The sequence below is a fragment of the Meles meles genome, chromosome 7, assembly GCF_922984935.1.
Source record: "Meles meles chromosome 7, mMelMel3.1 paternal haplotype, whole genome shotgun sequence".
Taxonomy (NCBI): domain Eukaryota; kingdom Metazoa; phylum Chordata; class Mammalia; order Carnivora; family Mustelidae; genus Meles; species Meles meles.
Window position 1 is genome coordinate 18,311,728 of NC_060072.1, and position 22,693 is coordinate 18,334,420.

Genomic DNA, 22,693 nt, shown 5'->3' on the forward strand with positions numbered 1-22,693 from the left:
GAGGGTTAAGTTAAAAATAAAATATAAAATCATCTATATTACTATAGGTATCATATATATCTTCATGGATATACATATGCATTATACATTTTATATATATCAGATCAATACATGTATATTACAATAATCCATTTTTAGACAGAGAAAGGAGGAAGACTGGATAAAAATAGCATAAAAGTGCTAAGAGTAGTTGTGTATTTTTTCCTTGTTTCCACATCTTTTCTTTATTTGCCAAATTTTGTACAACGAATATGTATGCTTTTATCAGCAAATGAAAAGCCTTCATGTTTTATAAGATGTAATGGCTCCTCATTTTTTCTCTTTTGGACTATCTTACTAACCATTGAAACAGCAAGTTGACAAACTGAAAGATGTTAGAAATCCTTACACACAAACATACAGCTCTTACACTTGAAAAGCATAGACATAAGAGCCCTCCATGTGTTCCCATTGTGTTAAGTACCACCTCCTGTGTTGCCATAGCCCTGAATGCCTATCTGCCTCACTACACTCATCACATCATTTTATAATCTCCTCTGTACTTCTTTCTTTCTCCTTCACTAGGTCTGGATATTCCAAAGTGCACTAACTATGCTTTAGTTATCTTTGTATTCCTAGTTTTGGAGGCACAGTCTTTGGAACATACTAGGTGCTCAATAATTGATTTCAATTCAGAAACGTCCAAGAAATACAAAGGTGGTCCATCTCATTCTCTCCTTCTGAGGTACTGAATTTGCTAGTGTTGGTGCACTCTGTGGAATTGACCCACCCCACCTAGAATAGTCTGCCCCCTCAGTGTTCATTCCATTTGTTCAACTCCATGACTTGCATGAAAACCACTGCTCACGAGGCAATCCTTTCCACCATTGCCCACATATATATATATATATATATGAAAGCTTTCTTTCTAAAGAATTAAGATGTGTTCTGTTCAAAAAATGTTTTCACTAAAACAGTATGAAGTTTCCTCAAAAAAACTGAAAATAGAGCTACCTTACAACCCAGCAATTGCACTACAGGATATTTACTCCAAAGATACAAGTGTAGTGATCCGAAGGGGCATGTGCACCCTAATATTTATGGCAGGAATATCCACAATAGTCAAACAATGGAAAGAGCCTAGATGTCCATCAACAGATGAATGGATAAAGAAGATGTGATATACATACACATACATACATACAATGGAATATTACGCAGCCATCAAAAACCGTGAAATCTTGCCATTTGCAACAACGTGGATGGAACTAGAGGGTATTATGCTAAGTGAAATAAGTCAATGAAAGAATGACTTATCATATGCTCATACTGATATGAGGAATTTGAGAAATAAGATCATAGGGGAAGGGAGGGAAAAATGAAACAAGACAAAATCAGAGAGGGAGATAAAATATAACAGACTCTTAATCTCAGGAACCAAACAGAGGGTTGCTGAAAGGAAGAGAGGTGAGAGGAATGGAGTTGCTGGGGGATGGACATTGGGGAGGTATGTGCTATGTTGAGCACTGTGAATTGTGTAAGACTGGTGAATCACAAACCCGTACCCCTATGACAAATGATACACTATATGTTAATTTTTAAAAAAAAGTTTCACACAGTGGAATCTAACAGTGGGCAAGGGATAGAGTTTTGGGAAGCTGGGGAAATGCATCTTCCTAGTGTGAAGGAAAGACTTGTTGAAGTTGTGGAGGCATAGCTGGAGGAGGATGACTGAAATAAAAGTATGTTAGCTTGAGCAATACTATTAATATCACTGCATTGACTGAATTTGGAATATAGGACTTTCTGGTATTTTTATCTGCTCAGCATCCGATGTCTCTTTTTTCTAGTAACATTACCCTCCTCCCCAACTCTCAGTCTCTATAACTTAGGTGGGGCTGACCCTACTCCCAGTTTCATGAGCATATGACCAAATGAATCTCACCAGAGCATTTGAATCTCTCAGGCATTGTAATATTGGTTTGAGTGTTGGTATCTGACCCCAAGCAGGCCATAAGACACTGTCTTTGCAGTTTTGCTGAAACTATTGAGAAAAAGAATCCTTTTTGCCTGAAGAGACTGCTAACCTGTTAAGACGTTGGTCTGGAACACAGGTGATCATTTTATCACCATGAAAGAGGAGACTGTCAAGAATGAAGCCAGTGCATGGGAAAATAGTGGTGAGACTTGGGTACGAATCTTGATGACATCATTTCTTCATATCTGAATTCAGTCATTCCTGAATCAAGATCCTCCTGGATTTTTCACTGCAAAATAATAAACTCTTTTTTTTTTTTTTTTTTTTGCTTAAGCCCATTTGTGTTGGATTTTGGTTACTTTCTATGAATGGAGTCCCATTTAATACAGAGAAGGTCTGTCTGTTCTCACTCCATCTGTGGAACTGAATTCCTCGTTTTGGACCCGACTTTGGAATTGATCCACCCTCACCCAGAATAGACTCCTTTCATCAACATTCAGTTGTTCCCACAGTGTGACTTGCATCCTCCTGGAGGTAGAAAACTATTGCTGCTGGACAACAACTCTTACCACCATTCCCCTCCTATACTGATTGAAAAGATGGTGTCAATATCCGGTCTTAGTTCTGTCCTCTAGAGTCACAGAAACTAGAGGTCTTTTCTCTTCAGATATTTAAGCTGTGAATCATGTCTCTTTCTCAATCAAACTGATTTTCTCCAAACTGAATATCATCTCTCCCTATAATATAGGGTTTTTCTTTGAGTGTGATCCACAGTGTTTTCAGATAGACTATAAGACACTCAGTTTACCCTTCAGAATATTTTTTAGTATAACCATGTCTATAACCAGAAATATAATGTTTCTTTGAAATTCAGGCTTACTGAGGCATCCTATAGGTTATTTGCTTAATCTGACAATCTTCTCCACACATCATTTGAGTTAGAGTCACCTAGGAGCTCCCCACTTTAGAGGTCCTGACACTAAAGGTATGCAGTTGTTCAATGGAGTTTGAGAACCACTTCTTTAACCATTTCATACACACCTACATGTCCTACTTTGGGCATACTTTGGTTGGTTAGTGTTCCAAATTTTTGAAACTTCTGCAGTTAAGCAACATTGAGGCTCTGGGATATTTCATAAAATGAATTGAGTGGAGTTTTTTTTTTTTTAATATGACAGACATTGGTCTAGGCAATAAACAATAAGAATTCTGCCTTATGGAATATACATTCTAGTGGGACAGCCAGACTGTAAACAAGTACACAAACAAATATGTCATAACATAATTTCAAGCACTGGTGAGTCCTATGAGGAAATGTAAATCAGGGTAAAGAGAGAGCAATGAGATGAAGAGATGTCTTTTTAGAGAAGGTGACCCAGGAAGGCCTCACAGAGGAAGGGGGATTTGCACAGAGCCTGGAGAAGGCAAGAGAAAAAATATTCTAAAGTAGAGGCACCAGGAAAGGCATGGAGCCTGGGTGGGAACAAGCTTGGAGTGGTCAAGAAGCTGGAGTAGAGTTAAAAAGATGGAGGGTTGGGAGGTATGTAGGCAGAGAGGCTAAGAGGGAGCCAGATTGTGGAAGGCCTTGTGATCCTTATAAGACATTTTTATTTTTTTGTAAGTGCAATGGGAAGTGATCAGAAGGATTTGAGTGAGGAAATTAACAGGATCTGATTTCACTTTTCCAGGGATCCTCCTGGTGGCTCTATCGAGAATGAACTGAAGAGCATGAGAATGAACACTAGACCCTAGTTGTGAGGCCAGTAACAAAGTTTTGGTTCCTGCCTTTGACGACCTGTTCTTGTCTTGGTGATCTTTCCCCAGTGTTCTCAAGAGCACCATATCATGACAGTGAAAAAACATGGGTTCCGTAGACAACGGCCTTGGGTTTGAATTCCAGTTCTGTCAATTACTATCTATGGGGTGTTGGCCCAAATTCTTAACTACCCTGGGCCTTGTTTTCTTAATTTGAATGAGATGAGGGTCATAATTATACCTACCTCATCAAGCTGTTGTGGGGAATTAAATCAGTTTGTATAAGTAAAATGTTTTGAATGGTTCCTGGCCCATCACGAGCATCCAGTAAATGTTAGATTCTATTATTAAATATTATTATTGAGCACAACATCCTCTTTCTTGCCTTAGGACACTATTGTCCATTTTCCTCTTCCATCAGGCTAATGTCTGCTCGTCCTTCATGCTTTGAACTGTCACAGGCAGCCTTTCTTACCACTTTCATCACATCCTCTTAGGCAAAATAAGTCACAAGACGAGCCCAGAATAAGGGATGGGGAAAGATGGGGCAAAGTCACACTCCAGGAGAAAGTGTGGAGAATTAGGGCCATTTCTGCGATCTACAACCAGAGAAACCAAGAGAACTATTGGCAGATGTTGCCATAACACATTCTTTCAGTCATCTCAGTACCCAAAGGACTCTGTCTCAAGACAGTTTCCTGTCTTGTTACCTTCTACCTTGGTGTTGCGAGACTCCACTCTCCTGTTGTCCAGAATGCGGGCTCTTCTCTTGGCCATATTCACTGCCTTCTAAATGGAAACATTGCCAACAGCGGTCTGCATGCATGAGAGAGTGGGATGCGGGATGGGAGGGAAACCTATGTTCCAGCAGACATGTGCTCCTTGGGCTGTGTACTGAGTCCTCAGTGGAGAACACTGGAGTTTGATGCCAGATCTGAACAGCTCGGGACCACAGGCCTTGAGGTCTGTAAACATCAGATGCTTTTAATGCTGCCTTTCTTGCTTTGCCACAGGAGCAGTCGCTCAAAGAAGGAGTCCCTCCCTCTGCCCATGAATGAGGTCTGCCTGCCAACACCAATTCCAGCTGTGAACATGTAATCAGCTCTTCTATGGCCCCAAAAGGGGAGTCCCAGAGGCCTAAATTTAATTTTCATGCATATTTGTCTTCTCCCTCCACTTTATGCAAACACTATTTTGTCGCCAACACAGGCGCCAACTGTTTTGTTTGGATAATTGCTTGAAGTCAACCCCAAACTACAGGGAGCTCCTTTTTTCAGAAAGCACATTTTGGTTAATTTTCGGTGAACCAAATGATATCTTCCTTCAGCTCTTCCTTCAGGGTTTCAGCGATGATTTCTGTAAACATTTTATTCATTCTGAAGCCGTTCGACAACGCGTCAGGTTTATTCTCCTCCATCCTGGGTCGGTTGGAATGAGCAAAGAAAACAGGAGCTCAGCAGCCCCGCGGATCATCTGCTTCTGCTGTTTTTCTTTCAAATAATTCGCTATTCATCTTGCCACAATCAGCTGGTCCTAGAGTGGCTGTAATAACCCAAGTAGGGGTTTGTGGCCATAATAGGGAGGAAGGGAGAGAGAAAAATGAACTCTTGTAAAACAAAGATCTTATTTTTATGGAAATGAATAGAAACTCCGAAGTAAGGATGAGACATATGGAAAAGCATAAAATATGAACAGAACGTTTTAAAATAGAAGGTCCTCAGAAATGCTCCATATGGCCCAGCCGTATTTAAGGTAACAGAAAACAGTTCACATCGCAGCTGCAAGTGTTCATTCCTGGGGTTCAGGACTCAGTTCACAAAACTGTACTCTCCAATTTGTCTTGAAGAATGCTTTCTTTGTCTAGCTCCTGGGGCTAATTCTCTTAGGGTTTGGGGGAGAGTTAAATGAGTAAGTTATTAATTAAGACCGACAATTTTAATTCATTGTATTTCATTCTTAATGAAGGGATAAATTACTCATAAATGATCTCTCCTCCTCCCTTACCTAATAATCAATAGTTATGAAAGAGTTATGAAAACTTCGTGGAGTTTTAGAGCCTCTTTAGAGCTTAGGAGATCTATATATTAGAGCGTAGTAACAACACAGTGCTCATAATGGAAACATTATTCTAAAAACAAAACGACCCTGGACATTCAAAGGGCATCTTCTAAAAGCAGAGCTCATATACACTGTTAATGCTAGCCCACAGTTACTATCTAAAGAGTCAACCAGCAAAAATCACACATTTTACCAAGGATTTTCTGATTTTTGTCATGGTATTAAAAATGACTTGGGAAAATCAGTGTGAACATCAAATGAGTTTTGTTATTTAGAATTCTCCATAGATAATTTGCATCTCAGTCTTCTTTTTGTCCTGCAGAGAATGAAGGGAGGATTTAATTCACCAAATATGAAACTAAGTCATGCTGAATGCTTGCATCATAATATGTCCTATGCCGGCCTTACCATAGGAAAGCATTCTTTTTTAATATCCTGTGCTAGGGTGTAACTCAAATCTTTGGATACTGGCCTTGTTTTTTTCATGATTTCCATCTGAAATTTGAATGCAGAAAATGAGATAGAAGGAAATGGGAACATAATAACAAGATGAAGGAATCTTTTTTTTTTTTCTTTTTGGTATGACCTTTATATTTTTCTGACAACTTTCCTCTTTAAGTTTGTAAATTCTGCCAGAACGTTTACCATGCCATTGTAGTGTCATTTGGTTCTCATTTTACTTTGACTGTACAGTCCTGGTCAACTAATTTCATTTTTCCTGCTGCTAAACTGTTTTTCTTTTTTTGGGGGGCTGAATTGACTGGATGTTTGGCTTTGTGTAGACACAGCCTCACTGTAAGTTGGCCCCCTAATTCAATAATTCACCATGAAGACTGGTTTTCATCCTCAGTGTGTTGAACAGGCATCTAATCAACCATTAATTTCCTTTTTGTTGGATGAACATAGTAACTATTTCTTTCCTTCTGATGAGAAACAGAGGCAGAGAGGATTAGGGGTTGCCCTAAGTCAGAAAGGGACATTGCAGAATTTAGCCTCAGGAACCCGTACAGTAGGAGTGAAGTGGTAGAGAAAGGCCAGAATTTCTGAGAAAAAAGACATGGAGAAGAACTAATGGGTAGGTGCACAAATGCAGTGCTAGACATGGCTCTCAGCACTTAAAGTCAAGCCTAGAAGGTTCTTTTATTGAAGAGCTGGATAAGTCAAGCCTAGAAGGTTCTTTTATCAAAGAGTTGGATGACCTTGGACAAGTCTCCTAGATTCTCTAAACCTATTTCTTTATCATCCTAGAGTGAAACTGATTGAGTAGAACTGAGCAATATTTTATCTCTTTATAATGCATAATTGTAATATTTCCAGTGACAAATATGAAATTATGCATATTGTTACTTGGTGTCTTGTCATTTTCATACTTGTCTTTTGAATTTATTAAGAGATAGTAATAAATTTTACCATATTTATGAGGATGAAAAGTCTTCACTACTTATCTAAGTAACTTTGTTATAAGCACTCCACTTGTTTAAGAGAAATATCAGATAAGCCTAAAAGCAGTTTAATGAATTTAGACACTTGTGGTGGAGACCAATTCAAACTTTAAAAAAAGTGCAGTTACAGTTAACATAATACAATACTGTTGACTAATTTGGGGGGACCTGGGTGGTTCAGTTTGTTAAGTGTCTGCCTTTGGCTCAGAGGTCCCTCAAGTCCTGGGGTCCTGGCATTGAGCCTTGTGTCAGGCTTCCCACTCAGTGGGGAGTCTACTTCTCCCTCTCGCTCTGACCCTCCCCTTGCTCCAGCTCTCTCTCTCTCTTTCAAATAAATAAACAAAATCTTTAAAAAAAATTGATTAGTTTTATTAAAGCTGACATCATGGATATCAGTCTGAATTATATTGATCTTATTTATCTAAAGTAAATGGAATTTGGGCTGAAGCCTCAAGGATGATCTGAACCAGGACTTATGAGAGCTTCTAGGACCTTCCATCTCATGCTCCTCATTCTTCCTGCATGTCACCTTTTTCTTCAGAGCAGCATCTTCAACGAGGACAGAAAACATGGTCTCTGATAACTCACAGCTCATATTCCAGAGCATCTCTTTCTGGAAAGGAATAGGCATGCGGTCGTGTGGGTTCTAAGAATGAAAATATATTGAAAGAATCTGATTGTCCAAGCTTGAGTCAGTTGCACAAAACTGTGTAAGGGAGTGTGGTATCATCTTAAATGATCTTCCCATTGTAACTGGAAGGAAGAATATAATAATATAATAATACGGAAACTCCCCTTTAAACCACTTTGAGTCATAGGATCTTTGTCCCAAGGAAAGAATGTGTGTGGGGGTGTGTGTGTATGTGTGGGTGTGTGTGTGTGTGTGTGTGTGTGTGTGTGTGAGCAGACAGAATAAAACATGATTACTAAAGTTTAATAAAGCATTGACAAAAGAAATTCTTTTTTTAGAATTTGCTTAAATAATTAGAATGGTTACTTTTGTTTGTTAATGAATTTACTTAGAAAACATTGCCTCGGCTCTCTCAGAGTGCAACATGCTAGGCCCTGGGCTGGATTCAGAAAAGTAAAAAATGCAGATTCTTTCCTCAATTAATTTACAACTTGTTTTGTTAAAAAAAAAAAAGGACATACTCACCTAAGACTTTAAAATTTTTTAAAATTATTTATTGAGATTTTTTTGAGAGGGAGAGGTGGGGCAGGAGCAGAGGGAGAGAGAGAATCTTAAACAGGCTCCAGCCTAGTGTTGGGACTGACCTAGGGCTTGATCTCATAACCCAGAGATCATGACCTGAGCTGAAATCAAAATTCAAATGCTTAAGTGACAGATCCACCCAGGTGCTCTCTCACCTAAGACTTTTAATTATAATGAGGTTAGTGTCTAGTGAGAATACAGGAAGAATTAGAACCACTTACCCTGAGTGTTGGGAAAGTGCTGTGAACATAGGCAGCAGGGGAAGGCTTCATAAAAAAAGTGGTACTTACCCTGGGCCTTGAAGACTAATAGGAGGTGGACAGGTAGACAACATTCCTTTGGAGGATATTCTAAATGGAGTCAATGTACAGGGTTGGAAAGAAGACTCAGAGCCAAGGCAAGTGGCTGAGTGTTTCAAAATACCTTCCTGAGATATTATGTATGTACTTATTTTGCCTAGAAAATGCCTTTTTCAAACATAGTTCAAAATTTGGCTTCCTTTTATCCCTTATTTGGTTATGCCTTGTTCTGAAATAATAGAAAATGAATTTGTGAGGCTGTATTATAGTTAGTTGGTGCCTTGTCTATAGTACAAAAAAAGTAAATTGTCCCAATGCTGAATCCCTCCTTAATGTGCACGAGAATTTCTTTTATTTAACAGAAACTTATTATAGGTCAAAAGGTGATAAATTGAGACTTTGATCCTGTTTTATTATTGAAAGTTACTACTTATGTACAAAAATTATGGAGTGCCTACAATGATGAAATTGACATATCCTGTCTCTGTCCTCCTGGAACTTGGAGCAATTTTGGAGGCAGGATAATTTGATAAGCAATTTCAAGTGTTAATTGTTATGATAAAGCAAGTACAAGGAATGATGAGAACATACAGCAGAATGAGCTAAGCCATTCAGAAGTTAGGGAAAAGAAGTTAGGGAAAAGGAGAGGAGTAGAAATTGGTCAGAGGAGCAGGGTCTGTGAAAGAGATGCCACATAGAAAGAAAATGTCTGAATGTTAGGCTATAGTATTGAAAGTATGATGTATCCAAGGAACTAAAAAGAACTTTCTCTCTTCTTTCTCTTTCCATTTCTTGTCTCTCCCTCCTGACCCACACCATGGCTATGACTGAGGTCAGAGTGACCCAGCTGAGAGATACGTGCATATTCACTACTCTTTCTCTGGCTTATTTTCTTTTCAGATTTCATAAGTTGAAATAAATTCCAACTCTTTTTCAAGATGGTGCTTAATGACTAGAACTCCGTAGTTCTAATATCAAACGTAGACCTATTCTGACCAAGATTGTCAAACAGGGAAGCTTGCGGTCTGTTCTTGGGTTTAGTAATAAATGCATGTGACACAATTTGTTCAAATCTGCTATCACACTTCACTTTGAATAGCCTTTACCCAAGACTCAGTGTTGTCCACAGACCCCGATCTTGATTTCTTTTGTACCAACTGTATTAGATCTCACTGATAGAAATTTCATGGGCTTGTTTGTCTTTACTATTAAGAAGACCATTCAAGACTCTGAGATGTTAAAATAAGTAATTTCTCTTTTCAGTGTGGAAGGCTATTCCTGTCAAGGGGAGTTGCCATTTGGTCTAATGATTACATGTTATTAAATTAATATTTTAATTGGATTGCCTGGTTATTCTAACCCCTATGGCCTTGAGGTATATTCCTTCAAGATGATCTCTTACCATAATGTCTGCTGCTGATTCAAAGTAGTGAAAGGGTATTTCTTAAAAGAGGAGCTCATCACTCAAGATCATTTGCCTCGTTGGTGTCAGCCATCAAGCTAATACATTTATTTGGACAACAGTAGGTTCTGACAGAACTTAGAAAGTTCTCTTTCTCGGTTGTGAAATATGATGGATGTGCCATAGTGGTGACCTTTACACAAGGCCACATGTTAATATTCAGGACCTCCCTTTTGTTGGCCTCAAACAATGGCTGTCATTAAGAAAGCTTGGTTTGCCAATATGCCCTCTGTTAGGATGCTGGACCACTCCTGATTGGTCACCAGGAAGTATCATGTGCCTTTGATGGAAATGACATGGAAGATGTATGGTCAAAGTGCTGTGCTCAGCACCACTGCTGTGCAGGGGAGAAAACCACTATGACCCAAATAGCCCTGTGCTCAAACAATGTCGCACCAACCAAAGACAACATATTGGGAAGAAAAATGCTTGTAAACCGCGTGTGTTGGAAGATGTATTGGCCAGACGGCCATAGGGCAATCTTTGAACTATAGAAATCTTTAGAAATATTGTTTGGTTCTGAAACAATACTTACAAACCTAATTAATCAAGCATAGATGGTTTATTTTCAGGCTTTCCACAGTGTGTTTCTTTAATGCAAGAAAGGGTCTGTCGGGTTCTTTTTGCTGTTTCACAGAGGCACGCAGAAACTCAGCATGGGCATTCATGTTCATACAAGTTGAAGCTCTAAATTTCAAAATAATATCTACATAGATCTCTGGTGATCCCTTCAACAAAAGCCGAGATTTGGGGTAGCCTGGATTCCTTTTTCAATTGTCCCTGATTCTACGTGTGATTTTTCTTTCCACCCTTCTCCTTCATTTTATTTGTCAGAATCAGAAACACTTATTCACAGAATCATTGAAGAAAGAGCCTCATTTCTGTTGCATTCTCTAGCTTGAGGGGAAAACACTTTTTCTTTTCTTTTCTAACAGAATACCTATCATGAAGAGTTACTTTCCTGAACATGTACTACTGAATGGTGTGATTTAAATTGTTTTCCAGTCTTAGTATCATATTTTAAAAGGGTCATTAGGAAACTGCACATCCTCCAGGGGAAGGGTGAGAGATATGAACAACATTTCATGCAAGAAATCTAAGGTGCCATCTGGGGTGATACCACAGGCAGGTAGCACAAGCCTTTGTGTCTCAAGTAAGCCGTGGCTGAAATAAGCTAATCACTCAAATAAAAGAATTGTCCAAGTCCTTAGTTTCATGCAAAATAGTGCTGGGCCACAGTTTCAGCCAGACATGAAATATTACACCGGGTCATGCCAGTTGAATGGCATGAGTACAATCCCTGAGGGTCAACTCCTGGTTATTTATTTAGAAGCAGGTTATCAACTGGGTGGATTATCCAAGCTCCCCACTGTGTCCTCCAGGGCTAATGTCACTATTTACCAGCTGGTTAGACTACGGAGAGCAGGAGAAGGAAAGGGGTTAAAACTCAACACATGCTTATAAACTTTGTAAGCAATTCAGATGAAAGATTTGGTGGGAAGAGAGATACTCAGGGTCATTAATTTCAGGAAAATACACAGATTAAAAACGCAGTAGCAATACTCTTTTATAGTTGCCCAAATGGCGAAGACTGAAAAATGCAGTCAAGTAATAATAGCAAGTGTTGGCAAGGCTGTGGGACAGTAAGAAGCCTTGTACACTGCTGGTAGGAATGTAAATTGCTAAAAAACACTCTGGAAAACAGTGGGCATTGTACAATAAGGTGGAAGATGTGTGTACTCTGTGACTTAGCTATTCCACTTCTAGAGAAACTAGTGTACATGAAGCAGGAGTTGTGTGCAAAAATGTTCACAGCAGCCTTGTTTGTAATATTAAAAAACTGGACTTCATCCACACATCCATCAATAAGAAAATGGATGACTAAGTAGTGGATATTTATATAATGAAGTTGGGGTTAGTCTGTGGATTTTATTATTGAACTCTGCGTCTATGTCTTACATAGTCTTGTAGGCATATTAAGTTGTAAAATATGAAATTGCCTACATTTGACCATTTTTTGTCCTACAAAGTAGCAATTTCATATGTTAACATAATGTTCTAAAAATAAAGAAAGAAAAAAATGTTCAGTGTAGTTAAGAAATACTCAGAGACTCACAGGACTGGAGGCCTGGAGAGTAAAGCTGGAGAATAATTAAGAGATCATGTTATTTCATCTATAGATGAGAAACCAGGGTCTAGAAACTTTCATTCAGTGAATCCATGAGAAACTGAGTGCATTGGTTCCCAAATTGTACCCTGTGTTTGAAAGAATCTGTAGCCTATCCAATCTACTTCTATGCCCCTAGGCTGGAAAGTTTTTGTGATTCTGTGTACTTAGAACTGAGAAAGGTTGATGGATCATCGGGAACAGATGGTGTCATGGAAGGACGGTGAGGTATGTTTGAATGCTCTTTAGTTCTGACGTTCTGATGTGTAGTGAGAGGCTGACTCTGTGTGTGGACACAGATTGATATCAGATTTACTAGATTGATACCAGAAGAAGAAACACCCCTCTTGCAGAAGGCAGGGACAGGTACGGTCACACTTAGAAGAATACCTGAACTGTGACAGGTGCCTGCCCCTCCAGTGGCTACTTCATTCTCCCACACCCACGGTTGACATAAGCAACTTCCCCACGAACAAAGACACAGCCATGGAACTCTTTAAAAATCGGTTCCACCCCCAATTTGGGCTTCTGGTGTTTGAGATGAAACTTGTTTGCCCTTTTTTGTAAAGGACAAGGCACTAGAGCTGGGATTGTGATTGTGATGAACTGAGCAATGTGGACCAATCCCAAAGGAAAGAGAAGGGAAGTCGTTACTCTCAGACTAGTCTGCAGAAGGGGAGGAGGATAGAGATTGATGTACACAATGGAGAAAAGTAATGTTGTAACACCGAAGAGCATCCATCAGAGGGGTGAGAGGTCCATTCAATTGTCTTTTCCAAAAGAAGTTTCTGAGTATGAACTTCCTGCCTAGTGTTTGAGAAACTGTGGAGAATGATTCAGAGATGGTACTTGCCCTCATAGAGCTTACGTTCTAGCCAGGAAGATTGGCATAAAGTTGTAAACGATTACTTATATAAAATATTATTGTAATATATTGAATAAAAATAAAGCATAGTACAGAGACATGATGGGGTCAGGTGGCCATTTGGAAATGAAATGGAAGAGTAAGCTTCTTTGAGAAGCAGTTAACTTTTAGATTAAAAATTTAAAAAATTAAAGATTTTACTTATTCCTCTTGGAGTTCTTTTCTTTATGTAGATCTGAATTTATGACCTCTATTATTTTCCTACTCCTTGAGAAGTTGTTTTAACATTTCTTGTGAATCAGTCTGTAGACAAATTTTCTTCACTTTTTAAAAAAACATTTTGTTTATTTATTTGAGAGAGAAAGAGAGAATGAGTGGTGGGAGGGGAGAAGCAAGGAGAAGCAGACTTCTTGCTGAGCAGGGAGCTCAATTCAGGGCTTGATTCCAGGACCCCTGGATCATGACCTGAGGTGGAGGCAGATGTTTAATTGACTGAGCTACCCAGGTGCCCCTCTCCACTTTTTTTTTTTTTTATTATTTGAGGAAGTATTTCTTCTTAAGTGTTGAAATGTAATTTTGCTGGATATAGAACTCTAGGTTGGTGTTTTTGTTTTTTTTTCTTCTGGTACTTTGTAAATATGTCATTCTACTCTCCTCTTTTTTGCAGTTTTGAATAAGAAAACTACTTTAATTCTTATCCTTATTCTTCCAAAAGGGGCTTCCTGCCTTTCCCCACCCCTGATTCTTTCAAGATTTCTTTGTGTTTGGATTTCTGCAATTTGAACATGATATGCCTAGGTGTAATTTTTTTTCTTTTTGGCGTTTATCTTGCTTAATGTTCTTTGAGCAGCCTGGGTCTATTGTTTGTGTCTGTCATTAATTTTGGAATGTTCTCAACCATCATTACGTCAAATATTTCTTCTGCCTTATTCTCCCTCTTTTCTTCTTCTAAGAAGGATGTGTATGTTGTATCTTATAAAATTGTCCCACAGTACTTGTATGTTCTGCTCTGTTTTTTAAATTTTTAAATTTTAATTTTCCCCCATTCTTTTCTCTTTGCCTTTTAGTTCAGAAGTCCTTACTGACCTATCTTCATGCTCACTGATTCTTTCCTTGACCATGTTCAGTGTACTGATGAGCCCATTGAAGACATTCTTCATTTCTGTTTCAGTATATTGTATTTATAGCATTTCTTTTTTTGTTGTATTTTTATTGTATTTCATTTTTAAATAAAAACTGTATATATTTAAAGTGTACAATATGATGATTTGATACACACACACACATATATAGTGAAATGATTACTACTAAAAAGCTAATTAAAATGTCATCTCCTCACATAGTTACCATTTTTTTGTTTGTGTGATGAGAAAACCAGAAATGTACTCTCTTAGCAGATTTCCAGGATTCAGTACAGTATTATTAACTATAGTTACTATGCTGCACATTAGATCTCCAGATTTATTCATTCTATATAACTGCAAGTTTGCACCCTTTGACTAGCCTTCCATTTCCCCCACCTCCCTGCCCCTGGTAACTTGTGTTCTGCCCTCTGCCCCTATGTGTTCAACTTTGTTGGGTTCCACAGATAAGTGAAATCAAGTAGCATTTCTTTTGTTTCTTTTAGTTTCCATCTCTCTGCTTACCTTACTTATGTGCTCTTTCTTATGTGCCTTCTCTATTAGAGCCCTTAGCATATTAATCATAGTTATTTTAAATTCCTTCTATGATAATTCCAACATCAGTGTCAGATCTGAGTCTTGTTCTTTGCTTTGTCTCTTCAACTGTGTTTCTTCTTCCCTTTTGGCATGTCTCATAATGTTTTGTTGAAGGCCAAGTTGGATATATGAAAATATAGGAACTGAGATAAACAGATCCTTGGTGGTAGGGGGTATTGGTAGGAATCTGGCTAGGTGTTGGGTTGTGTTTAGTGTTTGTTGTAGCTGTCAGTGTCAGAGGCTTCATATTTCCTGCATGTTCCCTCACTATTCTTCCTCAGAGTGAGTCTTTGTCTTCAGGTCTTTCAGCTATAATATACTAGAGACCTGGTGGTATGATGATAAGGTGTGGCTGGGGAGAAGCATTTTTTGATCTTATGATTAAACCTCAGTCTTTTAGGGAGTCTGTGTTTCTGGGCTGTGACCTTCACACATATTTCTTGTCTTTTATCTCCCTTATGTGAGACAAGATGGCTAAATGGGGCTGTAGTGGGATAAATGCCCTTCCCTGGGCTGAGATAAGTCTCTGGTATGTCTTTGCTATGGAGAATGCTCTGGGCATATTTTGTAATGACTATTCTTCCCTTTTATGCATCAGAATTGTGAAAGAATCTTTCTCAGGTCCTCAGCTTGAGGTGGTTCTTCTGGGGTGGGGTGCTGTGAAGGGGATTCTTCTAAGGAAAAACGCACTAGATTATAGAGACCCCCTAAAACTGCAGCCATCAGGAGGTTCTCACTCTCAAGCTACTCTACACTTAGCCTCCAACAATTCATGAAAATTACCATTTAAATGATCCTACCAGTTTATGGCTTCAGAGGCTTCTACTCTAGGTAAACAGACCTTAATTTGAATCTTTGGATTCACCTGTCTCTGGATTGTTGGGTGCCAGTTTGTCCTGTGAGCTCAGTTCTCAGAAGGGTCCAAGTGAAGTTGTTGATTTTTAGCTTGTTTAGCTCCATCTTGTTGCAAGGATAGGAATGTCAATTTCCAAGCCGTTTCCATGTTGGAGCTGCAACTGGAAGTCCATTTCTTATATTTTCCTCCATTTTTGTTACCGTTATCCCCATTTTACAGATGAGGCAGATCCAACACAGACTCTCTAGCTCATAACTGCTATATAAAATGACCGTGCACATCCAAGTTGCAATTACGACTCACTTGGCTGACTGCCAACTGCCTTCTGACTGGCTTCCATTCTTGTCCTCTTCTGCCCACTTTACCTTAGAGAGCTTTCCAAAGGTACATGCTACTGTCATCCTTCATCTATGGGAAACCTTCAGTAGCTTTCTGTCGCATCTTGTGCAGTCCCCCAACCTTGCCTGCCTCTTTGCTTCAGCTCACTTCCATTCAGCCACTGGGGCTAACACTCTTGGGAACACAACTCAGTACTTGTCATGCTGAAATGCTCTTTTCCCTGCTCCTGAACAAGTCCTTTTCAGTCTTTGTGTCAGTCTCAGAGTCAATGTTACCTTCATGGGTCTCTACCTATGTTTCTCTGTCTCAGCCCCTTGAATTTTCCCTGACTTCTCTCATCACAGTTTGTAACTGCTTAGTTGTGACCTGTTTTTGGCATCTTCCCCAGGAGCTTGCAAGCTCCATGAAGGCAGGGGTCACATTTGTCTGTTGCACCCCAGAGCTAAATGCAGGACAAAACATGTTAGTAGGCATTTGAGAAATATTTTTGAATAAATAAAATAAGGCAAACTCCAGATGGATGGAAAAGATATTATTTTCCACTTGAGTCCTTATTGCTGAAAGAGGTCATTAAGGAGTTGTAGAGGGAAGACTGGAAGGAACATTTTCAATAACAACAACAATAGTAACAGCAAAGGCTTGCTGAGTACTTCCTGTGTGCCAGGCACTGCTTTGAGCCCTTGTTTATTAACTTACTCTGCATTTGAACCTCATCGTGTAGGTATTATGATTATTGTCACTTTATGAATGAGAAAACTAAGACAGAGAGCAGTTGAACGACTTGGTCCTAGTAACACAGTCGGGAAGGGGGTAAGAGAGATTTGTTCCAAGGAGTTTGGGTGCAGAACTTGTACACTTGGTCTTAAAGCTCTACCACTGCTCAAGGCTTGATGCTTCACAGCCTCCTCTGTAAACGCAACCCCATTTGCTTTCAGGTGACTCTCACTCCACAGCTAGGAGAAATGGTATGAAGTGGCAGATTCCATTAAACTCCACAGTGTGGTTTAAGAATCATTTTAAAGAGTATATTGTTGGAGTTTTCAGCAATAATTAAAAATCTATTTAAGGTTGTATTTGATTTTATATGAAGGAGATGACATCAATTAGTCTTAGCTCCTATTTATGCCAACAGTCAAGGACAAAATGAGCTTTGGGAAATTAATCGTCTCAGGATTTTATTCCCCTTCTAGGATAGTTGCCTCTGGTCCTCCCATAATGTGAACATGCTAGCTAGAAGCCCAGGAAAGCAAAGAGAGAATGGGGATACACACACATAGGAGTTATATATTAAGGAAAGCTGCTGGGCGTGGATGCAGAGGGCTGTGGTGCCGTACCTGCTGATATTGTAGAGAGGCTGAAAGTGCAGGAGATAAATGACTAGAAAATGAATAAAATGAATAAATCAGAATCTGTCATGACTTATCATGAACTATTTTGCTGCTCAAGAGAAAGATAAATTGCTTCTGTGGAAGACATTCAGTGCTGAGGCTTATTTTATTGTGCCTTGAAATCTCCTGTCTGCCACAATATTACTTCCAATGAAATTAGCAGCAGATGGAAGACCTGAGTTGCAAGATGACAGGCAGAGTTGCCTACACATGAAAAGAACTTGAAAAACTGGAATAATGGGAAGAATTTTTTTAGCAAACAACACCAGAAAACAAGGGTCTCAACTAGTGAGAAAAGTTGGAGGGATGGCCGGGGAAGCCTTGACAATGTGGGCTTTCGTGGGAGTGAATTCCAGTTACGGGGCCATAGGCCAGTGACCTTTCTTTTTGGCACATCAGAAGCCCAGCTGATGGCACTGATTACGGCCCAAAGCATGGACCCTAGGACAGTGTCAGCTCTGTGATCAGGTGCCACTGTTTGTTAGCTGTTATTGTGCACACTTCTGTCCCACTCTTCATCAAGCCCAGTGCCCATAGTTTGCTCTGGCAATGCTGGCATTGATTGTGCAGTAGGAAAACAAAACCCCCTCGAAATGCAAGATGTGGGTCCCCGTCCCCGGCTTCTGTGATGCTTGGTGAGTGGGGTGGAGAAGGTGCTTACTCGCTGACTTCAGTTTTCTCCTCAGAAAAATGAGGATGCCAAAGGATTGCTGTCAGGCTCAAGGGCGATTACTGGTGGGAAAAGAAATAAGATGTAAAGGAGTGTACAAGCTGTAAAGTGATACAGATTGCCGGTTTCCGAAATGAAGACTTGCCACAGAGAGATAATACTCTGAGGAGAAAGACATCTTTGACTTCATGCTTCAGCATGTTCATGATTGCGTGGACTAACTCATAGTTATAAAGCACCTGAAATTTCTGATGAGCTAATTAGACACATGTTTCCCTGATCACTAATTATAATCCCCATGGGGCTTACAAAGCACAGGTCCTGGGGTCCTGGGACCACATATCTGTATTTTTCAAAGCATGCTGTTTATTGACTAATGCACAGACAGGATTGAAAAATACTGCGTTAGATTCAAGGGATGGCTGATCTGACAAAGAATACTTAACATGAAATCATGAGCAGTGGATTTTGGCTCAAGTTCTGTTACTATTTTGGTGGGGAAATTTGAAAACTTTAAAAAAAAAAAGACTGGAAACCATTGGAGATTGCAAAATGCCCTTCCATTTGCCACAGTCTTTTTTGTTTGTTTGTTTGTTTAATGTTAAAACAACTGGTTGTTCTATTCAATTCAGACAATTGTATCGGAGAGGAATTGTATCAGAGAGGAAACTTGAAATTCACTCCGGTGTCCATGAGAGGCTCCGCATTGCTATGCTGAAGTCCATTTTGCTATAAATCAGCTGGTCAACTTAGTCTCAAAATGATCCATTCTGTTGACCTGAGTAACATTTTGTCACTGGAGAAGTACCTAGTATCTGATAGGAGTTCAATAAATATTGGTTGAATAATTAAATAAGTATAGTCACTACCTGTCCCAACACCATACAAGGAGGCTTTAATAATTATTTCCCATGTATAGTATTACATATATCCATGTGTATAATATGTTTATTATATTGCAAATACAATGTTACTTATTTGCTCTTCTAATAAGCAAGGAAATCTCTGTTGCAGAGGTAGTGAGATTCAGGTTCCTAGAGGCATTTTTTTAAAAAAAGATATCATTTATTTGAGAGAAAGAGAGAGAGTACGAACAGGGAGAGGGGCAGTGGGAGAGGGAGAAGCAGACTCCCTGCAGAGCAGGAAGCCGGATGCAGGACTCAGACCCAGGACCCTGGGATCATGACCTGAGCTGAAGGCAGACATTTAACTGACTGAGCCACCCAAGCACCATATAGGCTCCAGAGGTATTTAAGCAGAGGTGGATGGTGAGGGTGGTGGGGTTCAGCCTCAGATGATCTATATGATCTCTTTCAACTCCTAACTTTTAGGATGTGAAGGTGTGTAAAGTATCTTTGAAACTTCCATCCTGTTCTTGATGTTTGACAATAAAACAAGGGCAGATCAAATGCCACTGGTTCTAGTGCTATAAAATTTCTTCTGGGAGTAAGAGTCCCAGAGCTACTGTTTTGAAAGATTCTAGATATTGCTTTGCATTTAGGAAAGCCTGATGTATTTCTGTGCCGTTCGAATTCTGGGCTTTAAGATGAAATGAGGCAATCAATTAAATATAAATAAAAGTTCAGTCTTCCTAACGTGTTGGAGGTAGACAAGACTTCTGGAACTCTAAAATTTGCTTATGCACAAAGCTTGCACATGCATCCCCATGGTGCCCAGCTGAATATTTATAAAATCAGATTCTGAGAGGAAGATGGTATGAAGGGAAGCAAACGATACTGTGACTTTTACAGGGCTGGCCATAGGCCAAAGATGCAAATTGATGGCCTGTGGTGATTCAGAGAGCAGATGTGTTTTGTGGAGCCCATGCTGTGTTTTTTAAAAAATTGAATGGGTTACCAGCATTGAAAAATTATAAGTTTTTACATACGTAAAAATATATATTTCTGTTTCTCCTGAAAAGCCAGAAAAATCTGTCTACACTGGGACCATCTGCCCTCCTGGCAACATAAGGCATGGTCTGAGAAGTGGCTGGCCCCAGTTGACAAGTCCCAGGGTACCCCTCCTTGGCCTTTTCTCTCATTTCTGTTATCTGCACCCCCCCCCCCCCCAAGGCATTTGCTTTGATTCCTCCTTTTGCAAACAAGGCTGTGGTTTAGGAGGAATGTGTCCTGGTACCAAACATGGCCAGCATGCTCTTTGCCCCATGCCCACAGCTTGCTGAGACTTGTTGTGTCCTGGCACCATTTCTGCCACACAGCAGAACTCATGCAATAGACTCGCTTCCCCTTCCCATTCCACACTTCCCACCTCCTGGTTTTTCCTTTTTGCTACTTTCTACTCCCCAAATCCGAACATCTTTTTTTTTTTTCCCACTATGAAAAGGGCTGCTGTTAATAACTGCTCTGGGACAATTGGAACTATTGTGGATACCTGTTTCTTAGCACTGCTGTAATAAAGAATCACAAATGGGATGGCTTAAAACCAAATTGCTTTCTCCCAGTTCTGGCAGCCAGAAGTCAGAAATCCAGGTGTCAGCAAGATTGGCGCCTTCTGGAGGTTCTGATGGAGAATTCCTTTCATGCCCTTTTTTGAGCTGCTGGTTATTGCTGTAATCCTTGACATAGCTTGGCTTGGAAATCCCACATTGCGGTCCCCGCTTCCGTCATCACGTGGTGTTCTTCCTTTCTTCCTGTGCACCCCTGTCTTGTTTCTCCTTCTGATAAGGACGCTCATCATATGGGATTATGGCCTCACTCTAACAACCTCAACTTAATTGCACCTGCAAAGACCCTATTTCCGAGTAAGGTCACATTCACAGGTGCAGAGGATTGGGACTTCAACATATCTCCTTGGGGGACACAATTCAACCCATTAGCTTCAAACCAGCTTTCTTACCTACAAAATGGAGGCAATGATAGCATCTGTTAGTTATAGTTTGTGTGAGGACTGATTGACCAACATGTCTAGCCCTCCACACAGTGCTTCCAACAGAAGCATATTCAGCCTCTTACCTCCCTTACCATGTCTTTACCCTCCTCACCTTCTCCCACTTTGGCATCCAGGTTCTTGGCTTGTCACTTCTGTTTTCTCAGTATAGAAATGTGAAACAAATAACCCATATAATGCCTGATTTCATTCTTCTTACCATTAGTTTCGAAGGTATTATTGAAGTGCATTCTTTTAAACTAATACGTTTGCCTTTAAACTAATGTGTTTTTCTGTCTCCAGGAAAGATTCAGACTCCAGTAGCATGTAAAAGCCTGTTTTGTGCCCACCCACACACTGTCCTGAGGTCTCCAGTTTTGAGCACAGCTTCTTTGGAAGAAGAGAGCCATGCAGAAGCCAGTTCCTCCCAGACACCGTCCAGTGGATGTGATGAGACCCTACTGATCTTCACTGTCAGACAAGAAATTAAGAGAGCCAGAGCAGCACCTAAAGAGGCCTGGAAGAGTCCAGTTTTGGCAAAGAACATGACAAAAAAGCCTATTAGATCTGACTCAGTCACTCCTTTGGACCTGGAGGCTGCAGGCACGCACATCAGTAGGCATGCGAGACTTCAGAACTGGCCCTCCTACAATTCCGGGGGAGATTCTGCCCCACTGGGTAAGGATTACTTTGTGGTTCTTGCTTTTTTTTTTTTAATTAATTAGCTTATTTCAGAGAGAGACAGAAATAGCACAAGTGGGAGGAGCAGAGGAAGAGAATCTCAAGTAGACTCCACACTGAGCGCAGAGCCCAATGTGACCCTGAGATCATGACCTGAGCTGAAACCAAGAGTCAGATGCTTAACCAACCACCACCCAGGTGCCCTGACTTTGTGGTTCTTAATTCTTTGTTTCTCTCTTCAGTTGGTCACACTTTGTTTTTAGCTTCAAGTAAACAGTAAAATTACAGACTCAATGGCAGATCCTGTTCTAGAAGGTTCTATAAGAGCTGTATCAGTCATTCTCGAATGGAAGTCTACTTGTTGCCAAGTTACTGTATTGGAGGAGAGAACAAGTGTGATTTGATGACAAGTAATGTGATGATTCAGGTATTGCTCCAGAAAATAATGATGACAGTTATTGCTCACATATCAACCCAGCCCTCATTTAATTAGCTCTCACCATGTGCCATACACTGTGCTGAGCATTTCACATTATTTTATGAAACTCTCCCATAACACCTTTAGGCGTGTCATGTCATTATCCCCATTTTACAGGTAAGAAAACTGTGAATTCATAGCACAGGATAACGTATATGATGACAAAGTGTCTCAAAATTGCTCATAGGAGGAATGAGTAAAAATAAGGAAATGGACCAGAAGGAATGAGCTTTGAAACCAGGGACACCTAGGCTCAAATCTACCTTCTCCCGTTTCTGTTCTGTAGCCATGATCAGTCCTGTACATTTTCTTTGAGCTCAATATTTTCATCTGCAAACTAACAATGATTACTGCTTTGAAGGGATGTGGTAATTAGAGGATTGATGTAAATGAACTTCATTGAACACAGCAGGGACCAAACAGGAACGGGGTGATGGTGGTGGTGTTTATGGTGCTATT

The 22,693-nt window shown here is 39.9% G+C and overlaps 1 protein-coding gene across 1 annotated transcript in view; it reads left to right on the plus strand.

The window, feature by feature from the left end:
- The window catches only part of C7H12orf42 (chromosome 7 C12orf42 homolog), an 87,535-nt gene that overhangs the window by 61,829 nt on the left and 3,013 nt on the right, over positions 1-22,693 (plus strand). Inside the window, 1 exon segment of the mRNA XM_046011782.1 lies at positions 21,379-21,753. Coding sequence (XP_045867738.1) covers positions 21,379-21,753 — 375 coding nt within the window.